This window comes from Protopterus annectens, chromosome 8.part0, assembly GCF_019279795.1.
Source record: "Protopterus annectens isolate FY-2018-M chromosome 8.part0, PAN1.0, whole genome shotgun sequence".
NCBI classification, from domain to species: domain Eukaryota; kingdom Metazoa; phylum Chordata; order Ceratodontiformes; family Protopteridae; genus Protopterus; species Protopterus annectens.
This window is the reverse complement of record NC_056741.1, coordinates 983,678,552-983,704,214: the sequence shown is the minus strand read 5'-3', so window position 1 is coordinate 983,704,214 and position 25,663 is coordinate 983,678,552. Positions and strand designations below refer to the sequence as shown.

General features: G+C 38.6%; 1 protein-coding gene across 1 annotated transcript in view; it reads left to right on the top strand.

Moving 5' to 3' along the window:
- Nucleotides 1–440: 440 nt before the first annotated feature.
- LOC122808376 (V-set and immunoglobulin domain-containing protein 10-like) overlaps nt 441–25,663 on the top strand; it is a 406,591-nt gene continuing 381,368 nt past the window's right edge. The window contains exon 1 of the mRNA XM_044079342.1: nt 441–912. Coding sequence (XP_043935277.1) covers nt 441–912 — 472 coding nt within the window. The remainder of the gene's footprint in view (nt 913–25,663) is intronic.

Here is a 25,663-nt window from a genome sequence, read left to right as displayed (position 1 = left end):
TTACCCAAAAAATGTATCTCTTTTTTTAGAAGGTCAAAGGCCCCCTATCCACCTCATGCATAGTGGAGACCCCATTTAACACAAATTCTTTATTGCAAGCCCTAATGTCACTGTATCTTGATGAATAAGATGCATCAAACTTGAAAAAATGCTCAAAGGACAGATATGCAACTCATAAGTTTTGTAAAATTATGTAGTCCCAGTAAATGTTTTTATGCAGGTCTGATATGGGATGAACAAAGGACTCTTAGCAGAGAGGAGACTAGATAAAATGGTGAGCATTATACTTTTAGTGAATGATTTTGAAGATAAATTGTGAACCTATTTTTGCACTTAAAAACTTTTATTCAGCATGTTTACTGAAATTATATACACCTCTGGTTTACTGTTTTGTTTTAAAATAACATTTTGCTAAGACGTTTAAAACACAAGTCTAAAATATGCTTTCAGTCTCAGATATACAACTTGCCATTTTGAAATCTCTATCTAACAAAAAGAGCAACTTTTCCAGTCATCATGAATTGTGCAGATATTTATGTTTCTTCCAGCTCCTATACCTTGCTGTGTTAAACAAATTTATTCTGTTCTATGTTTCAACAGGAGTAGCTAAACCAGAGCTTAATGTCACCAGTACACCTGTGAATGCCATCAAGGGAAGAGATGCTATCTTACAAGTGACTTACTCAACCACTACTGGAAATGCAATTATAGAGTGGAAATTTGGGGGTATTTTCATTGGACTAATGAATACAAATACACCTCAGCCGTCTCTCTCTCCTGGATATAATATAACTGATACAGGTTCCTTGGTGATTTACAACTCACAGTTTAAAGATACCGGTGATTATATGGTGTCACTAAATATTTTTGGACAGCCCACTATTGTGAAACATGTTACTCTAAATGTATATGGTAAGTAAAACAAAAAAATGAAGAGTCTGCATTCCTTTCCAGGATTTGGTATTAGAATATTTTATTTTATTTTTCATTTTACATTTGTTTACTGGTAAAGTTTGACTGGGCAGGTTGACCATCTTCAGTGGAGGCCCAGGGAGAAAAGCTCCATTAGCAATTATACAATAGTACAACAGTACAATAGTGAACGAGCAGCTGTGATTGAGTTTTTAGTCAAGTCTAGAACAGAAGTTGCTATTAAAGATGACTAATTAGTAGGGTATATAAAATGTTACATGGTATCTATAAAAATCAATCAAAAGAGGTTATAAAAGGTTGCAAAGGGAGAGACTGGAAAGGCATTTACAAAGGAGCAATGGGAGGACATCTGTTATGGCTCCCAAGTATATAGTAAAATTCAGAAGGTTTAGGATTTTTAGCTTGAAAGTGTTTGCATATGTATATTTATACTCCAAGTAGACCTCAAGAGAAGTTTTCCATAGGTAGACAGCAAATGCTGGAGATATGACTGTAAAGAGAGAGGTAACTGGGAACATATTTTTGGGAGTGTGGCAAGTTGGCAAGTGATAGTACCTATAGAGCAGTCTGTCAAAAATGTTGGTGGAGCAAATGGCTGTATATAAGGGAATTTCTTTTGAGCTGGGACAAAAGATCTGAATTGCCAAGACATAGTAAGACCTTACTATGTTTAATATTACTGGCTGCCAAAACAATTACTAAAAATTACAAATCTAAATCTAAACCAAATGTAATTGAAGTACAGAATATTGTAAAGGAGATAAAACAACTAAGTGGGATCTTTAGAAAAGGCAAGAAGCAAATTATGTAGAAATAAATGGTGGAATGAAGTTTAAGGGAAGGCAGGAAGTTAGAGTGAATGCTAATTGTTAAAAACAACTAATATATATAAATATATATTACATAATACTTGAAAGATATTAATATTGTTTGTTTTCTTTTCTGTTAATGTATGTGGATCTATGTCTTAAGTGATAATTTAACAAAGGTTTAAAAAAACTGAAGAATAGCTAACATCCATGCATAATTTCTGCAGAAATGTGGCATTTGAATTTACTTTTGTCAGAAACAATGTGAATGAAAAAATTGAGAACAATTGTGCAGCAGCCCAATGGAAAGGAGGCAGGATGGGTTGTATCCAGGACAATGCAGAGGAAAGAGAGATGCAAGACTGCTACAACAAGGGAATGGATAGTGAAGAGAGGAGTGGTGAGCCTTAGCATGGGCTACTCAACTCATGGATCAAGCAAGCAATGAATCTGATGGGAAGCCCATTAGATATTTGAAAGAATGGTGGATTGAATGTATAAATAGACTTTGTATAAGTGGTCAAGTGTTCAGTTCTGTAATTATAACTTCCTAGAAGAGGGAAGCAAGTGAAAGTCAGTAGAAGACTCAGAAGAGTTAGACAGTGGTGGAAGGAGGGAGAAAGGGGCATGCTCAGTTACCAGAATGTAAGATAGGATATTTGTAGTAAAGAAAGAATGCCTCTGCTGAATTAAGAAGCTAGCCATTGTCTATTTTTACTTGTTTTCAAGTGTTGTATGAAAACTGGATGGAACATGCGAAGTGGAAGTAATAAAGCAGATATCAGGATGACCAGGGCTGGCCTTAGGCTGATTGGACCAATTGGATGCTATAGGACCCCATACCTAAGGGAGCCCTGCAATTGCTAGAACTGTGGCTAATAAATAAGTCAGACAAAAACAGCACTCCTTCCTCAGCTGAAGAACTTAGCAGTCCAAATATACGAGAAAGTAAAAAAATAACAATACCAAAAGTTCAACGACAACAAAACTTTAATAAAACGCAAAGCTTTCGAATAATTTATTTTTCATTGCATAAATATTCTTCACAACATACCATCTTTTAAATAATAGATCAGCCAATAAACAACATAAAAAATATGTGATAATGACATCAGCAGTAATTCAAGAACATTTAAAATAAAAAAAACATAAACATTACACAGCCATAAAAAAAAATTTCATAAACAATCTTGTCTAGCTTTTAAAATTGGTTTAATGCTATTAGCAAAATATAAACCTGGTGACATGTCAGATCTCAGACAATTGATCCATCTATATTCAGTAGTTTCAGTGGCATTAACAATGCTGCCACCTCTTTCACATAGACATTCTGCAAGATCCTGAATTTAAATGTACGCGTACTGCTTTTATCTAGGATATGTATATAGAGTGCATTTGTCTCTACACATCTACGTGTTTTGGACAAATATGCCCCTATCCTCTTTTTTAACTTCATATTGGTTTTGCCTATGTAGAAGCTAGCACATTCTACACAATTAGCAATATAAACCAAATTAGAAGTATAATGTCCCTGAGTCTTTAATAGTAAATATTTTTTTAGTAATAGGGTGCATAAAGGTGGTATCCACATTAATATTACTACAAAATGCACAGTTGTGACAAGGTATAGTACCAAACCTACTCAACTTAATTTTTGGTCTACCATTTCTCCTTAATCTTTATTACAAAGAGTCAGTTTCAGATTCTTTTCTTTCTTATAAACAAAGTTAGGCTTAACACCAACCAGGTTAGCAACTTCAGAGTTAGAACGCCCACTATTAAGAAAATAAAATTAATCATACTAGTGCAACTATTATATTTCAAACAATATCCCAAACTATATTTATTATCTGGACAAGTCACATTCACAGCCTGATCATCAGTGGATACCTACATAAGTGGGCTAGCAGAATGCAGCCTCTCACCAATCACAAGATCTTTAGCATCCTTAATTATGATTTCAGTATAGCCCCTGCTATTAAAATCATTGGCCATACTATCTACTTCTTCAAGAAAATTCACTTGCTCAGAGTTCAGACAACTCACTCTCAAAAACTGACTTTTTAATACCCCTTTATACATATGCCTAGAGTACATGCTACTATAGTGTACATACCTTGTAGCCTGTACATATTTTCTATACATTCTAGTTTCAAAATGGCCATTTTTTACAACCATTTCTACATATAAAAAGTGAAAAGACACAAACGAATGATGAACATCAAATTTTAAAAAGTCAGTACTAGTCTGTAGGTGGTTAGTACATAGTTCTAGTGAATGCACATCATTATTCCACAATAAAAAAACTCATCTACAAAACGCTTATAAAATTGAAGGTTAGCATTCATAAAACTGCCAGTAGGACTATAAACAGTCTTCTCTTCCCAGTTGGACAAAACTAAATTAGCGTAGGTGTTGGCCACAAGTGTTCCCATGGTCACACCCATGTATTGATGATAGTATGCCCCATTATAAATAAAGACATTGTTATTCAACACTATATCCATCATGGAGCATAAAAGCTCTGTTTTATTAGCAGTAAAAGATGTATGCTTATGTAACCAGGCCCTATCCCTGTATTCTGTCTCCTACAGGTTTTTGACAGGAGATCTATGCCTGATATACAGGGCATTGTCAGACCCACTCTTAAGGACCTCCTGCATAGCTACAAAAACAAGCAGCACAAGAATTTCCATTCTAAAGATGTAAACCTTGCCTATGATATAAATATGACCTGCTGGAGAGATAGGTATGTATCCCAGAGACTACTCCATCTATGGAACAGGCTCCCTATCCATGTGAAGCAAAGTTCCTCCCTAACCCAATTCAAGTACAACTTGGACAATTGGATGGGATACCAGAAATTCATCCCTGGTTTGGCACCTATGTCTCTAATGGACACACGTAACCTGTGAATGGTTCATCTCCCAGGCCCATGCTTACACTTGTCAAGGGTATCAGAACTTGTCAGAGATTTGGGATGCATAGCTAGGCTTAAAAAGGCCCTTGTGGTTGTTAGCCTAGTAAACACCTATGAACCAATGAACTGTCAGGACATTAGTACTGCAGGTGGCCATTTAATTAAGGCATCTTGATGCTGGCTAGTACTCTTTTAAGAGCTAAAATACTGTAAGAAGAATTCTGTGGATCTGCTGTATTGAAAGAGTTCACCACTAAATTACTAACAGAAATACAAAAGACAAAAATCAAACAACATGTGTTTCCATTAATACCACAATGCTGGCCACTAGCACTCCAAGGGTGAGAAGGTGATAGCAGTCCACCCCGAGTGCAGACAATAAAGAGAGGGTGCATTGTCGGTGACTTTTGCACATGGTCCAGACATTAGAAATCTTGATCAGCAGATGGTGCAATAGTGCAGTATAGGCATACAGACAAGAAAGCTGCTACTATATTAGTGGTCATGGCTGAAGTGCAGGTTAAAGCACTTCATGTGTTTTATTTTAACTGTAGCAAGCTACTTTTTACATTTGTAGCAAGCAGTTTGCTGTAGTTTCAGAGCAGAGGAACATTCTTTTTTTTTCTTCTCTACTAAGACAGACTGGGGAACCTCACAGGGTGTCAGACCTAGTTACACAACTGTTGCTGGCTAGTATCCTTTATCCTTTTAAGAGCTAACATACTGTTTGTGGAGCTCTGTGGTTCCCTTCTATTTAAGGAGCCCACTACCTAAGCTACTAAGAGAAATACAAAAACAAAAATCAAGAAAAAAGTATCTCCATCAGGAAATCTGCTAAGTTTACATACTGAAACTCTGTTTGACTTTGAATTACAGGTAGAGTCATATAAGATTAGAACAACTGTCCTTATGAGTGATTAGTAAATCACCACCCTAAGTAGTATAGTCAATTTCATTTGCTCAGGCACTTTGTGTGAGACGTGCATTTCATCTGAGTTGCATGATTCCTTCCTGTCCTGTGTCATAGTCAGTGCAGCCAAAACCAGGTCTCTGTTGCCAAGGCTTCCACCCCTTATGATGTTATCTTGCCCTATACAAACCTCAGCATACAACCACTGCTCCTTTTTTATTATTGTTTATTGATGTCCTTCAAGAATGCAACTGCAGTCATAACATGTGGGTTGTCCTGCCTCAGGCAGCCCTCGGTCGGCCGGATTCCAAAGTCTGGGTCCGACGTCGGCTGATGTCGCATTTCTCTCCGACGTCAGAGCGGCTGGAGTATATAAGCATCAGCCGACGCCATTTTCTTCAGTCTTTCTTGCCAGCGGTGCCCGGCAGAAGCAGTTCGCAAGTGCCGGTCGGTCAGCTCCTGTATTCTCTGATACCGAAGTCATCAAAAAGCTAAGTACCCGTTGGGGACCTTTTCTTGCCTCAGCCGATGTCAGAAATTACTGAAAAGTTAACAATTGTCTTTTTGTGGTAAACAAATACCTCATAAGGATTTCCTCTTACTGCCTCCTTGCCTGGGCCCAGACCACGACGTCTCGCCTGTGTAGCCTGTGCTCGCTTCAACAAGCGCACTCTCAGGCGCCCGGGCGGAGTTCGCTGAAGACTTTTTCGCGATAAATTTGCTTATACCATGCCGTCGGATCTTCCGACATCGCAAACCCAAAAGCGAAAAGATCGGGACCGACATCCTCGGCCCACGCCTACTACCGACTCCACGCCAAAATCTAGGGCGAGTGCTCCGGTTCCCTCTGAGACGGTCTCTCCACCGCTCCGAACCCGAAGACACCATTGTACAGCGACTCCGCGAAAATCCATTCCAGACGCCAGTTATAGATTTTCCTCCCTCGGATACCGAAACCGAGGAGATGCCCGAGACCATTGCTGTAGACAAGGTCACTCCTGCACGGCGTGCGCCAGGCCCTCCTATGCTATCTGCGTCGTGGAGCCCAGCCCTCCTCTATGGCCATGTCTATTAAGGCCTACACTAGGGCTAAGGCAGCCAGCAAAACAAAGCATATTACTTCAAGATCCTTACCTCAGCCGACTCCAGAGACACAAATTATGTCCATGGCTGCTGATTTAATTTCCATGATTAGAGGTTCACAGACCCATCCAGAGAGAGCATCCCAGCCTCCTCCTGATAAAAGGCCCCGGGTTGAACCCTCTGACCCTACTCCTTCAGATGAAGACTCTGAGGGCTCTGTCCACTCTTATAGCCAGGAAGAGCTCTTCCAGACCTATGAGGATTCCGATGCAGAAGATTCCATCCCTTCGGCCTCCCCTCCTGAGGATATTTCCTTTGGGGAAGTTCTGCACACCATGAGGGAACATTTCAAGTGGCAGGGCCAAGAATATTCCGATTCCAGGAAACGCATTAGTACTTTCCTTAAGAAGCCTCAGCACAGGCCCTTAGCTATTCCTCCTGTACTTGATGTTCAGGATGATTTGTATTCTGATTCTAGTACTACCCCTGATACCCTCCCTCCTGCACCAGCCAAGCCAGACAGGTATTACAGGGTCCCAGAAACTCATTCCCATTTATTCAGGGCCCATACTGTGGATTTGGAAACTATTTCACAGGGGCCTAAAGGAGTTTCAGCCTCCACCTGTAAAAATCCTTTGCCCTCCAACAGGGAGGCAAGGTCTTTAGAGAGATGGGGTAAAAAGGTTTACACTTCCACTACTTTATCTATGAGAGCTTTAAATTGCCTTTTTCATATGTTCCAATATCAGGATTATCTCTTAGAAGATTTACAAAAAACACTAGCTTCTCTTGAACCTTTAGACAGGAAGACTTTGCAGGAAGCAGTACATAACACTCAGCAAGTAAGCAATCACTTCCTGCAGTGTGGATATGATGCACTGGAAGCTTCATGTAGGGCAGCTATGACAGGGGCAGTGATGCGAAGACATGCTTGTTTAAAAGATCAACCTCTACCAGATCATGTAAAAGCAAAACTTCTGGATGCACCTTTGGAAAAGAACAAGCTTTTTGGTGCAAATGCTAAGGATGTGCTAAAGACCATTGAAGAAAAAGCAAAATCAGTTCAAACTGTAAAGGATTTCCTCCAGGTTCAACCCCCCAGATTCAGTAGGAACTGGCCTTCAAAAAACTGGTCCTTTCCTAATCCAGAAAAGTTTCAAAGGGGTAAGAACAGACATGGCCGAGGAAGAGGCCAATACAGAGGCCCTTACAGGGGACGTCAATGGCAGCCAGGAAACCAAAGAAGTGACGCAGGGGTTTCTCCTGCCCAACAACCACAATCTCAATGACTTTCCTCTACTACCGCCTACCAGGGAACAACTAGAAGCTCCCTTGGGCAGAAAATTATCTCTGTTTGCAGAAAACTCGCACAGACTGACAAAGGACAAATGGATTTTGGACATTATAGACCGAGGGTACAGGTTTCATTTTCATACCCTACCAAGAAAACAAGGCATGCCAAATCTACCACAAAATCAAAGGGCAGAGGCTATCAAGCAAATCTCTCTGCTAGCTGAAATGAAAGCAATAGAAAGAGTTCCACAACAAGAACAAGAACAGGGATTTTACTCAAGACTGTTCCTTGTTCCAAGAAAAGAAACTCAATGGAGGCCAATACTGGACTTGTCCGCATTAAACACCTTTCTCATAGTACCAAAGTTCAAAATGCTGACTCTGCAGCAACTCCTTCCCATGCTGGGCAAGGAGTCGTGGCTGATTACTCTGGACCTCAAGGAAGCATACCTGCATGTCCCTATCAGACACAGTTGCAGAAGATACCTCAGATTTCTTGCAGGGCTAGAGCATTATCAATTCCCAGCATTGCCATTTGGCTTATCTACTGCGCCCAGAGTGTTTACAAAATGCCTGGCTTCAGTAATTGCTCATTGCAGGCTCCAGGGTATACAAATTTACCCGTACCTGGACGACTGCCTCATACAAGCGGACGACAAACTGATGTTGACAAAAAATCTGGAATATGTCATACGATTACTTCAAGCTCTGGGATACACAGTCAACTTCCAAAAGTCAAGACTGCAGCCATCCCAGCAAATAATCTTCTTAGGAGCCAAACTAGACACAGCCTCTCAAATGGCTTACCTGACAGAAGACAAGCAAGAGAAGTTAACTCAATACTTCAAAGATTTAGCAAAACTCACCCAGATGACTGCAAGGAGATTCCTACAGGCCCTGGGTTACATGGCATCCTGTATTCTACTGGTTCCATTAGCAAAACTACACATGAGAAAGCTTCAATGGTACCGAAAAAGCATTTGGTCTCAGCACAGCAACAACTTGGAGACAATCATACCACTCATTCCATGCTTACAAAAGGAATTCCTATGGTGGGCTTCAGTGAGCAAGGAAAACACAGGTTTGTCATTCAAAAAAACACAGATAACACAGACCATGACTACAGATGCCTCAGACCTTGGATGGGGGGCGCACATGGAAGGCAGATGTATACAAGGACAATGGTCTCCAAAGGAAACACATCTGCATATAAATCAAAAGGAAATGCTGGCAGTAATGCATGCTATCGAGGCTTTTCAAAACCAACTCCAGCAAGGTCGCTTAATGATACGGACAGACAACACCACTGTGATGTCATACATAAACAAGCAGGGGGGCACTCACTCTTATCCCCTTTGCAGACTGACAATGCAGCTTTGGGAGAAATCACTGAGTCTAAACATCCAGTTACAATCACAGTTTGTTCCAGGAAAAGACAATGTGTTGGCGGACAGCCTAAGCAGGAATTTCACAGATCCACACGAGTGGAGGTTGCATCCGAAGGCTTTCAGACAACTCACTTCGACATGGGGCAAGCCAGAAGTGGACCTATTTGCCTCTCACCTCAATCATCTACTACCAAAATTTTGCACAAGGACATACCATCCAAAGGCTTGGAAAATAGATGCTCTTTCATTCAACTGGAGCTCCCTAGCAATCTATGCATTCCCACCTCTGCCACTGATGACCTCTGTATTACTAAAGATCAAAGCAGAGAAGCCCAAGGGAATCATAATAGCTCCGGATTGGCCAAGACAACACTGGTACCCACTACTACGGAGCATATGTGACACCAGGAGGTGGGCCCTCCCTCAGTGGCCTCTACTTTTGACTCAGCACAATTTCGGAACACTGCATCCAAACCTTCAGACTCTGCAGCTAACAGCCTGGGAGATCCCATAAATAAATTCAACTTACCTCTCTCTAAGGAAGTTCAGCGGATACTAACAGAGGCTCGAAGACCGTCCACCAGAAAGGTCTACTTAGCCAAGTGGAAAAGATTCAGCAATTGGAATACCAGCAAAGGGCATGGTGCATCATTACTGAACATCCCACTTATCTTGGAATATTTGGCAGATATGTTACAGAGTGGCCTCTCATATTCATCAATAAAAATACATGCATCTGCCATTTCAGCTAGATACAACACTGATCCTCCTGTTTTTTCTCACCCCTTACTAAGACAATTCTTCGGGGGAATCAAGAACATTAAGCCACCAAGAAAGGCCCCAGTGCCAGCCTGGGACCTCAATTTTGTCTTAGAAAAACTGACTCTACCTCCTTTTGAGCCAGCAGCTTCAGTTGACTTGCAATTTCTCTCATGGAAAACAGCTTTCCTGTTGGCAATTACCTCAGCAAGAAGGGTTTCGGAACTACAGGCCCTAATGGCAATACCACCCTTTATTATTTTCCACAGAGACAGGGTTTCATTAAGGACCAACCCTACCTTTATGCCAAAGGTGGTATCTAGGGTTTCTCTAAATCAAGCCATTCATCTGCCTGCCTTCTTCCCCAATCCTGAGAATAAGGGGGAAAGGCTTTTACATACCTTGGACATTCATAGACAACTTTGATACTACCTGGACAGAACCAAGGCCAGTAGGAAGTCTGAACAGCTTTTTGTAGCTTACGCCCCTGCAGTCCAAGGAAAAGCAATTTCAAAACAGACTATTTCTAAATGGATTGGACATTGCATCAGATTCTGTTATTCCTTTCATGGAAAGACTGTTCCAGCCTATGTCAGACCACATTCCACCAGAGCTACAGCCACCTCTACAGCATTTTTAAGAGGGGTGCCTACAAAGGACATTCTAGAAGCTGCTACATGGAGCTCCGTGCATACATTCTCAAAACACTACAATCTCCCCCTATATTCCAGATCCAGAGCAGGCTTTGCTTCGGCAGTCCTGCAGGGTTTGATTGCCACACCATCACTCTCCTAGAGCATACCTCCTCCCCCAGCTAAGCTATGGTATTCTACCCACATGTTATGACTGTAGTTGCATTCTTGAAGGACATAGTACAGTTTTGTACCTACCATAAATGTAGATGTCCGAGAGACATGCAACTGCAGTCGGGTTTTCCCTCCCTCCATACCCCTCTATGCTTAGGGTCCACTCCTATCCCCCTCTCTCTTAGCTGGGGATATCTGTTATGGTGTATTTGTTTTATTGCTCTTGTATTTGTTTGGAATCCTGTTTTTGTCTTCCAATTTGATTACAGCCTTCCTTGGAGGGCACCTGGCATCTGGGGCAAGAAACACTGAAGAAAATGGCGTTGGCTGATGCTTATATACTCCAGCCACTCTGACGTCGGAGAGAAATGCGACATCAGCCGACGTCGGACCCAGACTTTGGAATCCGGCCGACCGAGGGCTGCCTGAGGCAGGACAACCCACATGTTATGACTGCAGTTGCATGTCTCTCGGACATCTACATTTATGGTAGGTACAAAACTGTACTTTTTTATTATTGTTTTCTCCATGCTCATAACCACCCCAGTGTGTGTCTGTTATAACTTTGCATTTCAAGAGATAACAGTTATGGTTAAAAACTAACCTGGAGATTCTTCACTGCCACTAATCAGTGTCAGTGTACTGGTCTGCAGCACACGCGCATGCACTGATTGGTTGCCACTCAGGTTGATTGATGGGACACATTTTACTCCCCTAACCCAATCCCCAGCCACTCCACAGACTCGTATCTTTATGTGTAATAAAGTCCACCCCTTATGGCTGTAAAAAAGCCACTTGTTGGCAAAATTCCTTGCAGTCAGATAACTAAATATATTAAATATATTTGCAATAACTATATTAATAATATGAGCATGTATACCTAACTGCCATATCCCACTGCAACATTCTAAACTATGCACATCTCACTACACTCCCAAGAATCTATTTGATGATACAAATGGCTACTTCAGTGCCATTTTGCAATATCCTCATCAGTACACCCAGATTATAGTAATAATTCCAAAATCCAGAATGCTGGCCATATAACCCACAGAAATGAAGCTGTCCTAAAGGATACAATAAATACTATCATGCTACAAATGCACATACCTCTGTTTGTAAACATTTTGCTGTCTGGTGATATTCAATCCAACCCAGGTCCTGCAACAAGTAAACAAACTACACAATGCCAATGTCTTGGACCAGCTGTTTGACACCCCCACAAGAGGTGACAACATCTTGGACTTGGTACTAACCAATATAGGAAACCACTGCAGCATCCCCGCAGTGTCAACATCCCTGGTAAGATCAGACCACAAAGTAGTCACCTTCAAAGTCACCATCTCCCTTGATCCTCCCCCCAGGTCAGTGTTAAACAAAATAATTTCTCCAAAGCTGATTGCAACCTCCTGAGGGAAGGTCTAAACAGTTTCACAGCCCTTTCCCTCAACAGTAAAAACTGGCACTAATGTCAAACCTATACTAAAGTACTATACCGCCATTTATGTAAATGCATGGATTCAGCAATACCTGACAGAACAAAATCCTCCTCTTCAAGAAAGAGTAAACCTGTCTGGTGGACATCAGCTATAAATAAACTCTACAGCAAAAGGGAAAAATTGCTGTCCATGGACAAGAAGAAACAGGTGCCAAATTGGAAGCAATCTCTCCTTGGCCTAAACAGGCAAATGAGGGTATTAGTGAAGTCCTGCAAAGCTAACTTCGTGCTCAGATTGGCCTTTTTTCACATACGTCTGCAATCTAAGGGGAAAACACCCAAATCTGCTCAGAACTGATGGTCAAGGACAACATGTACACAAATGCTGTGGATATAGCCAACCTGCTGTCAGATAGGTTCAGTGAAAACTTCGCCCCTCTGCCCCCCATCAGTAATTCAGGATATTCCCACCACCTGCCACCCACTCCTTATCTCTAGGGAACAAGTAATGTTTGCCTCTCAAAGGCTAAAAACACAGCTTCCATGGGACCTGATAATATCCTAGGCTGCATCCTGCATCATTTCAGCCATGAACTTGCAGCACCATTAGGCACCTGATTCAACCTAAGTCTGAGTAATGGTTTCATCCTAGGCAAGTGGAGGACAGCCAGCATCATCCCTCTGCACAAAGGTGGAGTATGTACCTATCCAGGCAATTATAGACCCATCAGCCTACCTAGCCTGATTTGCAAGGCCATAGAATGCATTATCATAGACCACATTAACAAGTACATTGCCAACCTCCAAACACTTGATCCCACACAGTTTGGTTTTGTCAAGGTGAGATCATGCCTGTTAAATTTGGTTCTTCTTTGAGTCAGTCAACAAAACTATGGACCAGGAGAAGACAGTGCTAACTGCCTACCTTGAACTGGCCAAGGCCTTCGACACTATTCCTCACTCAGACATAATAGATAAACTATCCCAGCTTGACATAAGTCCATATGTGACCAGATGGGTAGCTAACTAGGTCACTGATATAGCTCACTCAGTCAAAATAGGGGAAGCTACCTCAAGTAGTAGACCCGTAATAAGAGGTGTACCCCAAGGATCAGTCTGGGGCCCTTGATGTTTGGGATATACTTTTCTGAGGTGCAAGCCAAAACCAGAGGTCTATGGCTGACCAGGTTTGCAGATAATTGCAAGTTGGGTGCTGTCATCAACTCCCCTAGTGATGTAGACAAACTACAAGAGGGTCTCACCCAGACAAATGACCAGTGCTAGAAACATGGCCTCAAACTAAATGCCAAAAAATACATCATCATCATTATCCTCTTTGGAGAGAGTGATATCTCCACAAATTATCACATTAATAACATGTCCTAAGCATGTAAGCAGTTTTGAGGGATCTGGGCACCCAAGTTGACAGCAATCTAACTTTTGACTACAATATTATTTCTGTTATATGGAGAACTTTCTACATGGCTCACCTCATTTGTAAGGGTATTTCTTCCAGGAACAAGGAAGTCATAACTTTCTTGTATTCCTCCCTTATCGGGCCCATTATTGAGTATAACTCCTCTTTCAGCATGTACCTCGTGAAGCACATGCAGCAGCTGGAGAGACCACAGAGGTTCCTGACCAGGAGAATCCAGAGTTTCAAAAATGTATCCTACATGGATAGGCTAAAAGCCCTGTCCCTCTACTCTGTCTCATACAGACTCCACAGAGGTGATCTATGTCTGGCCTACAAAGAAATCTCTGACCCCACCTTGTTGAAATTGCTGCATATCTGCAAGCCAAATTCCACTCGGGTGACCAACATGCGAAACCTCAATTTGGTCTGCGACATCAATAGGACTTGCTGGTGGGACAAATTTGTCTCCCAGAGACTCCCTTATCTGTGGAATAGACTCCCTCTCCACATCAAGCACAGTACTTCATTATCCCTCTTTAAGAGGAACCTGGATAACTGGATGGGAAATAGAAAATACACCCCTAGATTCCACCTGTGTACCTGGTGGACAGGGGCATTGGGTGCTGCCGTGTGGGAACATGGGCTAACTTATTGGCTAGATTTATAAGAGCCTCAGGACCAGTAGTCTTGTAACTTGCTATGATCCTATGATCCTACAATACATTTAAAACAAAATTCATAATCAACAATCAATCCTAAAACTCAACTGCATTAGTATTAGAGGTATTTGTGACAAAGAAATAGAATTACACAGCTGGATTGATACAAAAAAAAAAACAGACATAACCTGCATCACAAGAACCTGGTTAAAACCCCAAATTGAAGATGAGGAAGTATTACACCCCCCACCCCCATACCATAAGATAAAGAAATACAAGACTATCAATGAGTGGTGGTTGTCTGGCTGTTATGTACTAAATAACATAACAATCACAGATTTTTCTGCAACAGAAATGCTCATAACCAAAACTGATTTAGATAAATGTAAGAACCTTCCCATTCTGACACTGTACATCCCACCTAAATCTGTATCCAGCAAAATCTCAGTAATAGAAGACATCCCTTCCTGGGTTACTAGGTCTAAAACAGACCTTTTAATAAAAAGAGACATTAACGTAGAGTGGGTCTTCGCCTTCCCCTCTCCACAAAAAAAAAAAAAAAAAAAAAATCTATAAATGTAAACAGTGTAGAACAAGTTATAAACTGATCAACTAGAATAGAGAAAAAAAATACTGGCAGCACAAGAGCAAACTGAATAAAAGACCGTCTTTAGAGTAGTAAAAGTTTAATAAATGCTTTCATCATAAGTCTTCTTCAGAAGAACAAATACATGTTCAAAAACACTAAAATATATACTTTATTTGGTTAACTGTTTAATGTGAACTATTTTCCTATTGGTCATTTTAATCAATAAAAAAATTTACAAAAAAAATTGTGTAAAAACATTTAAATAATGAACTTCCTATGCAATAAAAAACATTTAATATTGATTACATCATTCAAACCAGGGGGACATTCTGTGGCTAATGTCATTTGGCACTCTGACTCTCTTCTCTCTATCCATTTTTTAAGGTTGCCACCTCTCTTGTCTTGATGAATGTAATCTAAAACAGTAAAGGTACATTTTTTATAAACAGTACACTTAACTGAATGCCTGTGCAAGGCATTATTCTCATCCCTTACTTTCAATGCATAATAATGTTCTTTGATTCTCTTACTAAGACTTCTGGTGGTCATGCTAACATAAAGTGCTGGACAGCCAGAACATAAAGGAATATTAACTATATTTTTAGTACTACCAGAAAATCTACCAGGAATGTTAATAGTATGAGGTACATGGCTAAGTGCTAAAATATGGCACCTCATGAATGAACCTACAAATGCTACAACTATTATGTTTGAAGGTTCCAGTAGTTCTAGAAGTGAATGGAAGAGGATTCAATATATTGTTAGTCTCTAGCATGTTTTTGATATACCATTTTTCTTGTAAACAAAATAAGGTGTATTCCCCAAAACATTGACTTGGTCACTAACCCTTCTATGACCTTCCACTTATTCTGTGTAATTGCTCTAATCATACCACTATCAGCTGTGATATCTAAACAATACCTGGGCATCTATTTAAAGTTATTATTCAGCTTGCTGTCCTTGGTTATCTTACTACTAAAACATTGTAAAAGTATAGGTGGAAATTCCATAGTTCTTTTACCACTAGTCTCTTGAGCTGTTTTTTGTAATAAATAAAGAGAATACCTACTCTCATTCAAGAAACAAGTTGGTAATAAAACCAATTTCAAACAAAATATCTGTATCCCTACTAACCATATGTGAGGCCCTTGTGAATTGGCCTCTAAGAATGTTTTTCTTTATAAAACTATGGTGATTACTTTTGTAATGAAGGTAACTATTAGAAAATGTATTTTTCCTTTGTATCTTGCTAAAAACTTCCCAGACTAACTCAACATCCAAATGATGAACTTTCTGACCTATATTACCAGCTGTAAAAGTCAAGAAATTACAACTAGCGTTAAGTTCATCCATTAAACCAACATGAGAGGTGGTAGAGTCTTGAACAATAAAAAACAAATTGTTGACAAACCAAAGATAAAATGCAGTACTAGGAAAATGATGGAGAGTGGGCAAAATCTCTTTTGTCCACAATCCCATAAATAACCCAGCAAAACCTTGAGTGACTGCAGCTCCCATGGCAACCCCCTTTAGTTGCTTGTAATATTTGCCATTAAATAAAAAAATAATTGTTCTTTAACAACAATTCTAGGAAAGCAACATATAACTTAACTGAAGAGTCACCTAAAGAAGTGTATTTACTCAGAAAACACCAAACAAGTTCAACACTTTCTTTTTGAGGTATAGTAGTGAATAGAGAAACAATGTCCACCGTAAACGTCATCGTATTCTAATTCAAGTGAAAAAGTATAATGTGATTTAAAAAAATCCCACAAATCACAAATGTAAGAAGAAAGTTTCTGAACTAAAGGGTTAACCACAGAATCTAAATATAAAGAAATACCTTCTGTGATACTCCTTGAGGCAGATACAATAGGCCTAAAAGGGAGGTTTATGGGGTATTTGTGTATCTTGGGTATACCAAACAATCCCCCTACTTTGGGATTGTCAGCTTGTAAAAAATTGTATACTTCTATACTTAATTCACTATTCATAAGGTGGTCATGTAGACAGTGATGTATAAAATTATGACTCTTTAGAATTCTCCAAAATAAACCTCTAAGTATTCATCTTTGTTATTTAACTTCTCTTCCATCATTGTATTTAGAAATATTCATAATGACCACCGCTCCCCCTTTATCTGGCTTCATGAACCTCAAACTTCTCTCATTCTTAAGTTCTAACAATACCTTCATTTCTTCTCTATCTAAATTAAGACACGGTTGAACAGTTTTAGAGTTTAAAGTGGACCTAAAGTCCTTCTCACAAAATTGTTCAAAAACTTTAATAGTAGAATGAAAAGCCGGATTGAAAGTAGAAGGTTTACTAATGTTCCTCTTAACAGAAACATCCTTCATAATATATATCAAATTCAACTTTCTAGTGAACAATTTTAAATCAACCAACGTTTTTGTTGTATTAGCCTTTCAGCTCAGTAAAAAAAATTAAATCCTAACTACAAAACCTTACAATGGGAATCAATCAGATTAAAAATCTGAAAAATTGAAAATTCTAATACCAAAACTCATTGTCTTTTGGAAAGAGCTCATTATTTGCGGGATGACTCCTCCCATGGCCGTGACTGGAATGAGTCCTGTCCCTCATCCCTCTGTAGTTTTTTGGTGATGAAATCATGTTGGTATTAACAAAACCAGAATTAACTGAGCGTGGAGAACATAAAGGTAATTCAGTAACTTCCAAGCTAGTAGAGTTAACTAACCTCACACTGTTTTGCTGTCTCGTGTTTTCTTCCAGTAGTCCAGCTTCACTTCTGCTTACTTGTTAACTGGGTTTAAAGGACCAGTGTCTATTGAGCCATTTAAATTATTATGAACAGGAATGGAATTATTACTAATAACTCCGTGCTGATACGATAAAGAACTGATGTGCACGGTAGAAGGTTGTTTATTTTTTTTGTGATCAAATGAGTAAGCCATGTCAGATTCATACACTGCCATGTCATGCATAACTTTTCTATATTTACACTGGACAATAATTTTCTCATCTCTATCAACAGCAGTGAAAATGTTTTCATAATCATGTTTTAAATCTTCATATCTCCGAAGTAGTTCATTAATGTGTTATCAATTTGTTCCCTGTTAAGTCTGAGAGTACTAAGTGTCTTAGAATTATTTCTAATCAACAGTTTTAAAAATTCCATACAGGCATTGTTAAAAAAAGAAATCAGCTTTTAATGGAAAGGATCATCTCTACTGATCCCATTAGGAACTTTAAAAAAATCTCAGACCTTTTGGAATGATATTAAGTGATATGCAATGCTCAAATTACTTGTTTTCCACTGCTGTTACACAGTAGTTTTCAATCCCTTCTCCAAGTCTGAAAAAAGAGCCATACAATTGTTTCTGGATAATTGCTGATCCGGAGAAACACAGTTACCTTAAAGGATCATTGGAGGAATTTAAAATTGAAGCCACATCCCTAAAGAAAGGTTCACTATTAGAGGATGTTGCATCAGTAATGGGCAATGCAATTTCTCTTAATACTGATGATGAATGTGTAATGATAGATAAACCTTTAACTGGCAAAGTGCTACAAACAAATTTCTTGGTGAGAATAGTGAGTGATTTTTATAACTCACCAAGCACACCGACAATATCCTCTAGAGAGTTTTCTTGACTATTTGGAACTGTGTGCAGGGTAAGGTCCAACAGTTCATCATCTGGTGCACAAGCCATAGGGAAGTCAGAACAAAATGAGCCAAACCAATTCAACTGTCCAAATCTCAAAGGAACCAGTGTAAAATACCAAAACCAAACCAAAAAAACACTGGCAGCACAAGAGCAAATTGAATAAAAGACTGTCTTTATTGCAGTAAAACAACAGAATAGAGAAATCACAAAAAGAATGAAAACAGCAACCCCAGAAGCATTAAAGGTTCAAAACTGTATGAAAGAAATAACTCTGAAATAAAACCAATTCAGACCACCGTGGCTACAATAATAAAAACTTTAATACAAAAGAAGTTAAAAAGGATAAGCACTTTCAGGCCAAAACCCTTCATCAGATCCATCACATCTAATCTTCCATTCAGTTTAAAAGCAGTATCTCATCCAATTAAATTCAACAAATGGGCTACACCCCTTCAGGACAGGCTTCAATGGTATTTCACCATTCAATCCTGGAAGATGGTCCACCCATAACTCTATTATCAATTTAATTTTATTCAACTCTATTTGGTTGGATAGATCTCTGCCCCTTGGACTTGGTTGCTTGGTTGAAGAGATTATTATGTAGAGATGTTTGCCCTCCTAAACCACAAACTCTGGTTTAGAATAAGATTGCTACTTATCCATGTCAGTGCTTTACTATAGATAAGTACTACTTCCAGCATCCAGTAACTGGGAGGATCTATAGATCAAATTTATATGCAACATGCCGTAGCAAGAATGTGATTTATATTGCTATATGTGAGTTATGCCATGGCTTTTATGTGGGTAAAATGAATTGGATGCTTAAAGAACAAATTTTATAACACATGAGTGATATTAGGCTTGTAGTAAAGCATAATGCACTTGCTCAACATGTTAGAATGCATCCTGGACATGCTTTTGTTTTCATGGTTTTGCAGCTCCAGCAACCAAATCCAAGGGGTGAAGCCTATCCTGAAGGGGCGTAGGCCCATTTGTTGAATCTAATTGGATGAGATACTGCTTTTAAACTGAATGGAAGATTAGATGTGATGGGTCTGATGAAGGGCTTTGGCCTGAAAGTGCTTATCCTTTTTAACTTCTTTTGTATTAAAGTTTTTATTATTTTAGCTGTGGTGGTCTGAATTGAGTTCATTTCACAGTAGAGAAATCAAGAGAAAACTGTATGGCTTCAGATGGATAATAAGCAGTAACTTACACAGTACCACATTCCACGGCTTACAGTTTGTCATTGTCAGTGATCACAGCCCATACTTCACACAAATGTTTCTCAATATATTACTCTTCATAACACCAATACATAAAACAAGAAAATCAAGTCTGCAACTACTCCCTGGCTTATGTTAGACAAAAATAAATAAATAAATAAACAGATAAATAAGCAGATAAGTCCTGTTGTGCAAAATGATGTAAACTTTACACTTAAACTTCATAGATAATCAAAAAAAAAAAAAAAACTGCAAGAAGAACATCAGTAGTTTTTCTGATCTTACTAGGAAAACATCCATAAACTGTCACAAATGAATGCAAAATAGGCAAGCAGACATATGACATTGAATTAAAAAAACAGTTATCTGATTTTCTTGACACAGGTAGCATGGTCAAATCCAGTTAGACCTCCAGGGTGGGCATTAAAGGGAAATAAAGGACCATCCAAGGTTTCTATGAGGTCAAAAGCCACAGGCGAAGACTTCCCCAATCCTTGAAAGGCACAATTTTTTTCTCATAACACTCACACTGGAGGGCATTGTTGTTCATAGGAAATGGATCATTTGTTATAATGTTTTGAATTTGTATTATTATTAGTGTATTCAATATCTGCACATTTTTGAGTAAAATATTTCCTCTACCTAATGTTAAAAAGTTGCTGTAACAAATGTAATTGTATTAGAGGACCTATTATTAGAAACAAAATATAAGATTTGTTAGTATTTAATAATGTCTACACACACACACACACACACACACACACACACACACACACACACACACACACACACACACACACACACACACACACAGTAATTTCCATATATGTATACAGTTACAGCCTGTAAGACCAAATACTTGTTTTTTAGCCTTTCAGTTGTTTTCTGTGCAAGACTGTAGAACAGTGGGGTCTGGAAATTTGACCTTGCCCCACTGTTGTGGATCTCAGAATCAGTATATATAATATGCAGGGGGTACTGTGAGAAAAATATTGTTTTTTACTCTGTTTTTCCCATTCAACCTTTTTAGTTTAGATCTAAAAAGATTGCTGTTTTTATTTTCCATCTTGTAACCCTTTGGTTAATGACAAGGCAGTCATATATATATATATATATATATATATATATATATATATATATATATATATATATATATATACAGAAACAAATCTGTCAGAAATGTACAGAAACTCAGATATGGGCAAACACATAAACACACACATAGGCACAAGCACACAGTCACTTATGTATATATATATATATATATATATATATATATATATATATATATATATATATATATATATATATGCACACACAAATAGATGTAGACGCAGATAGACAGTGTCTCACACATATACAAAAACTCAGATGCACATGCGTGCATACACTCAACATTCACAGATACACACATGCACATGCTTCGCCCTCGTGATCAAACCACACCAACCGTGTGTAAATCCTGATATTCCCAGACCCACTTGTGGGTTATTGCTTAAATATTTCTTAGAAGCAACACTATCTTCAGTTCTGTATGTTCAGCGGTAATGGAAATACCTATATTTTGCTTATTTTGAAAAGTGGCATATATAATTGTTCCTACAGAGGCTATATTTAATTTGAGGAATTCTGGTTTATGTTTTATTTTATTTCATTTAATTAACTAATTAATTTATTTATTTTTAACCATGCAGTTAACATAGTTAGCAAAGTTAGAGTGCATATTAGATTACACCTTAATATCAGAATAATGGAAGACATTATATTTGAAGTTAAGTTAGTGAGAGGCATAATATGTTCATGTATGGAAAAGTGTTATTAAGCAGATACCTTGTCATCAACATAAAACAAGCTTTCTGATCTGTAGATCTATTTCTTCTCATCAGATTGAGCACATATTTCTGGTAAAGCTGTAGCAATGATGCATGAAGGTTATCTCTTGGATTACTCTTCCCAGGTAATGTCAGATAGCACTATCTTACAAACAGCCTGTTTCAAAACAAGAGTCACTCCGAATCTCTATTTTTTTTCCTATCAGTGGCTTCACCTTGGCCCTCCAATAATTACTTATCACAATCTATACATATGATGTTCTTTTGCTGAAAGTAGGTAACTCTCCAAGCAATCCAAAATTATTTCAAAAGGACTTCCACTGTCTCAGGAAGTGTAGTTATTGACTAACAAACTGAAAAGCAATTCCAGCAAAACAAGCAGCTATGACCTTTGAGGCACTTCAGGTTCTAAAAGCCACTCGGCTATTAAAATCACTGACTCACAAAAACATATTTAAACAATTTCACTGATTCAAAATGAGAAATATCTGGAAGCTTGATTTTACTCTACTCTGTCATTCAAAGATCATGTGGAAACTTCGGTTAACAAAACTCTCAAGTAGTTTAGGCTTAGATGCAAACCTTATCATTACCTACCTTAGGAAGACAGAAAAACTTTTGACACCAGTCTCCTAATTCTGAAATTTAAATATATCCTGCCACTGAAATCCTTGGTTCATCATGTAATGCAAACAAAATCACCAAAATTTGCTAGTTTGTGTTACTGTCAGATTATACAGACAGTCACTGCATTTTATTAGTAAAGACAAACTGGCTTCACATTACACTTAGAATAACCTTACTGACTGCTTTTTGACCAACAACATTTTGAATGTTAACTATTATCCCCATGTATCCAACAAGTTAACAGTGACTTCTACTGTAACCCATTTAAATTACAGTATTGAATAGCTTTAGTCTAATCATGACTATATTTCAGTCTATCTGCAATGGAAAGGCCACTGTGCATGCACCCCTCCCTCCACCACCAGCAGGTAGGGCACTCCCATCCTCTTTTACCAGCACCCCAGATGTTTTGGCTATTAGTTTAACCTGGATCACCAGTGCCAGTACTGATACTGATGACCTTCAGAATTTACTTAATTATACTTTCCACCTTGAAAAGATAGCTAAAAATTTGATATGAAAAATGAAGTTCAACAATCTATCTCAGTAGCATTTTATGGTCATAAAATTAGGTTTAAGAACAGCTGGCACTTTTGCATAATAGGTTCATAGGTTCATAGGTGTGTACTAGGCTAACGGCCCTGGAGCCTATATAAGCCTAGCCCAAGAAGATTCCCCGGCATCATGCTGCCTAAAGTTAGTTCCCAGTGCCCCTGTCAAGCAAGTCCACTGAAGTGATCCCTGTGGTGAACTTCCTATTGCCCTCCCACTCATCAAGATTTCTCTTAAAGTGGGCCAGTGAAGTACTCTGCTTGAGGTGAATGGGAAGTTTGTTCCAGAGTATGGGAAGTCTCTGGGTTAGGAACCTGTCCCTCCAGCATGTTCTGTTTATGCATTTATACACTTCTATCCTCAATTAATTAAAATATATAAAGAAATAAATTGTTTTAATTCTGCATCTGGTCATTACAGCAAATAAATCCTTCCAGGGGAAATCATACTCAAGTGAGTGGTATATGGACATCAGTTATATTGCTAGAGAAACTGGAATTCCATCGATATCACCTTTTGTGCAAACGTTTACTAATAACAGAAGACCGTATGTGTTGTTTTAAACAGCTTCTTTCCTTCTATCTTAATATTTTTTCATAATTGCCACCATACCACAGAATATAACAATGCCTGGACAATTGACTTTAGTCTCTCCTTATTTTGCTGAAAATCCCCAAATAAGAAACATCTACTTCTATAAAGTCAGTGATGACAGATAAAGCCACGCTTATTACTATTTTATTTTAAAGTGTATGTTAATGCAGCTTCTCAACCTTACCCTTTTAATTAAAAGGACACATTTTTATTTACATGCAACAACTATTCCAGTTTCCATAAAAGCAGCCAGTGACGCTCACCAGTGGCAGCAGAGTATGTCTACTAACACCAATAGATTTCAAGCATTTGTCAACATGGTTTCAAAGATCAGTGGGGTATATAAAAATGTTTTTAATTATTGGGGAAATATTATCAGCTGGATTAGGGGTGGTCACTAATTGCTTCTAGCCCATGGCCTAAGAATTTGATACCATTTACTACATGCATTCATTTCCCTGCCACATATTCAGTCAGTCACTTCTCTCAGTTAATGTTTCAGATATTGGAGCATTTTTTTTAATTCTCTTGCACAAATCATGTAGTTTTTCTTTCTATTATTTCAAACTTCTTCTTTATTTCCTTTTTGCTCATTGCCAAGGTAATCATGTCCACCACTGTATTTGAGCATTAGGAGCATTGCAATAAATACGGTCATTTCTATTAAGAACAGCATAGTGTAAAAAAGCTATATAGCAACATCACTCCTTTTTTATCCTGACTAGCAAAATTTATGGGAATATGGAAGGCGCGGAAAACTCTCAGGCACTCTGGCTTATAGGCCACGTCTATAAAGTCATGATTTCTCTTTGAGAGAGAATGGGCAAAGCCCCTCTCATTATTTGGGAGAAGATAGTGCGGCTGCTTTCCTTGATCATATCTCTCAACTTCTTAGCGCAAGAAATCTGGACAAAGCCTGACGTAATGGAGGTACGGAGGCTCAAAATAAGGACACATTTTAAATATTAATCTTATAAACTCAGAAAGTTGCTAGAATAACAGGATTTGTGTTAACATGCATTTTCTGAAGGATATAAAGTCTGAAACTCATGCGGATGTCATTATTTAATTACTTTAATCTTTAGATCATCCCAGTGACTTGTCAAAAAACACAATTTTTATGAGGAACAGACCAAAAATATGAGGCAAAAATCTGCCCATTCTGTGTAAATCTGTACAGTTGTGAGGTTTGACCTTGATAATTATCTAAATGATTACCCCTTATGGCCAGCTGTCACAGTTAGTGATGAGGAAATTAATTGGTCAGTTGAACAATGGAGACTACTGACTGACTAGCAGTGAAGGCAAAAAGTACAAAAAAATCATTATGATCCAGATGGTCTGAGTTAAGTTAGTTTCTTGGATGCTGTAAGAGCTGAGGTGAGTGAGGGTAGAAGTGAATAACAAATTCCAGCTCATACATCCTGGGGGGAGCAAATCATATTGAATTGCTGATCCCATCAGAAGTGATAGGGACTGGAATCCACAGCTGTTGGATTGGTGTGGATGTGTGCTGCACATTAGGTAGCACACATGCATAAGTGAGTAACAACATGCTTTGGATCTACTAGAGCAGAGGCACTGATGGAAGTGACTGGTCACTGTACGGAGAGCTTATGTACTTGGGAGAGGTGACCTGCATGGATGTGCGATGACCTCCTCCAGGACACCCAACTTGTTCCTCCTAGGGTAAAAGATGAGCTCATGAGGCCCATAATTCAAAAATGGAATAAATGAGCCATAGAGTTCTTGCTCTGGTGGGTGAATGAACTGGTCTGAGTTTCATCAATACAAGGAGAAACAAATAGGCTGTTTAAGTGTGGGGAAGGGTGCCTGATGGTAGTTTTGCAGAGGGATAAAAAAAGATCAGGTAACATCTTATATTACCTCTCTACATGTCATACTCTGCAGAGACACGAGAACTATCTTCTTTTTTACTCTAGGTTATCTTTTCAGCTTTAAGTGACATGTCTTGCATGTAAATAATTAGTGTAAAAACTGCCTTAGTAGGAGAACATACTTTTCTAAACACCTAAGATTGTATAGCTTTTACATTGAAAATGAAAAGTTGTCAGCAATTTTGCTAATCATAAATGAGAAACAATTAAAAAAACAGAAATAATGTTTTTATTTGTGAAAACGAAGATAAAATCTGTTATTGTATGAACCAGATAATTG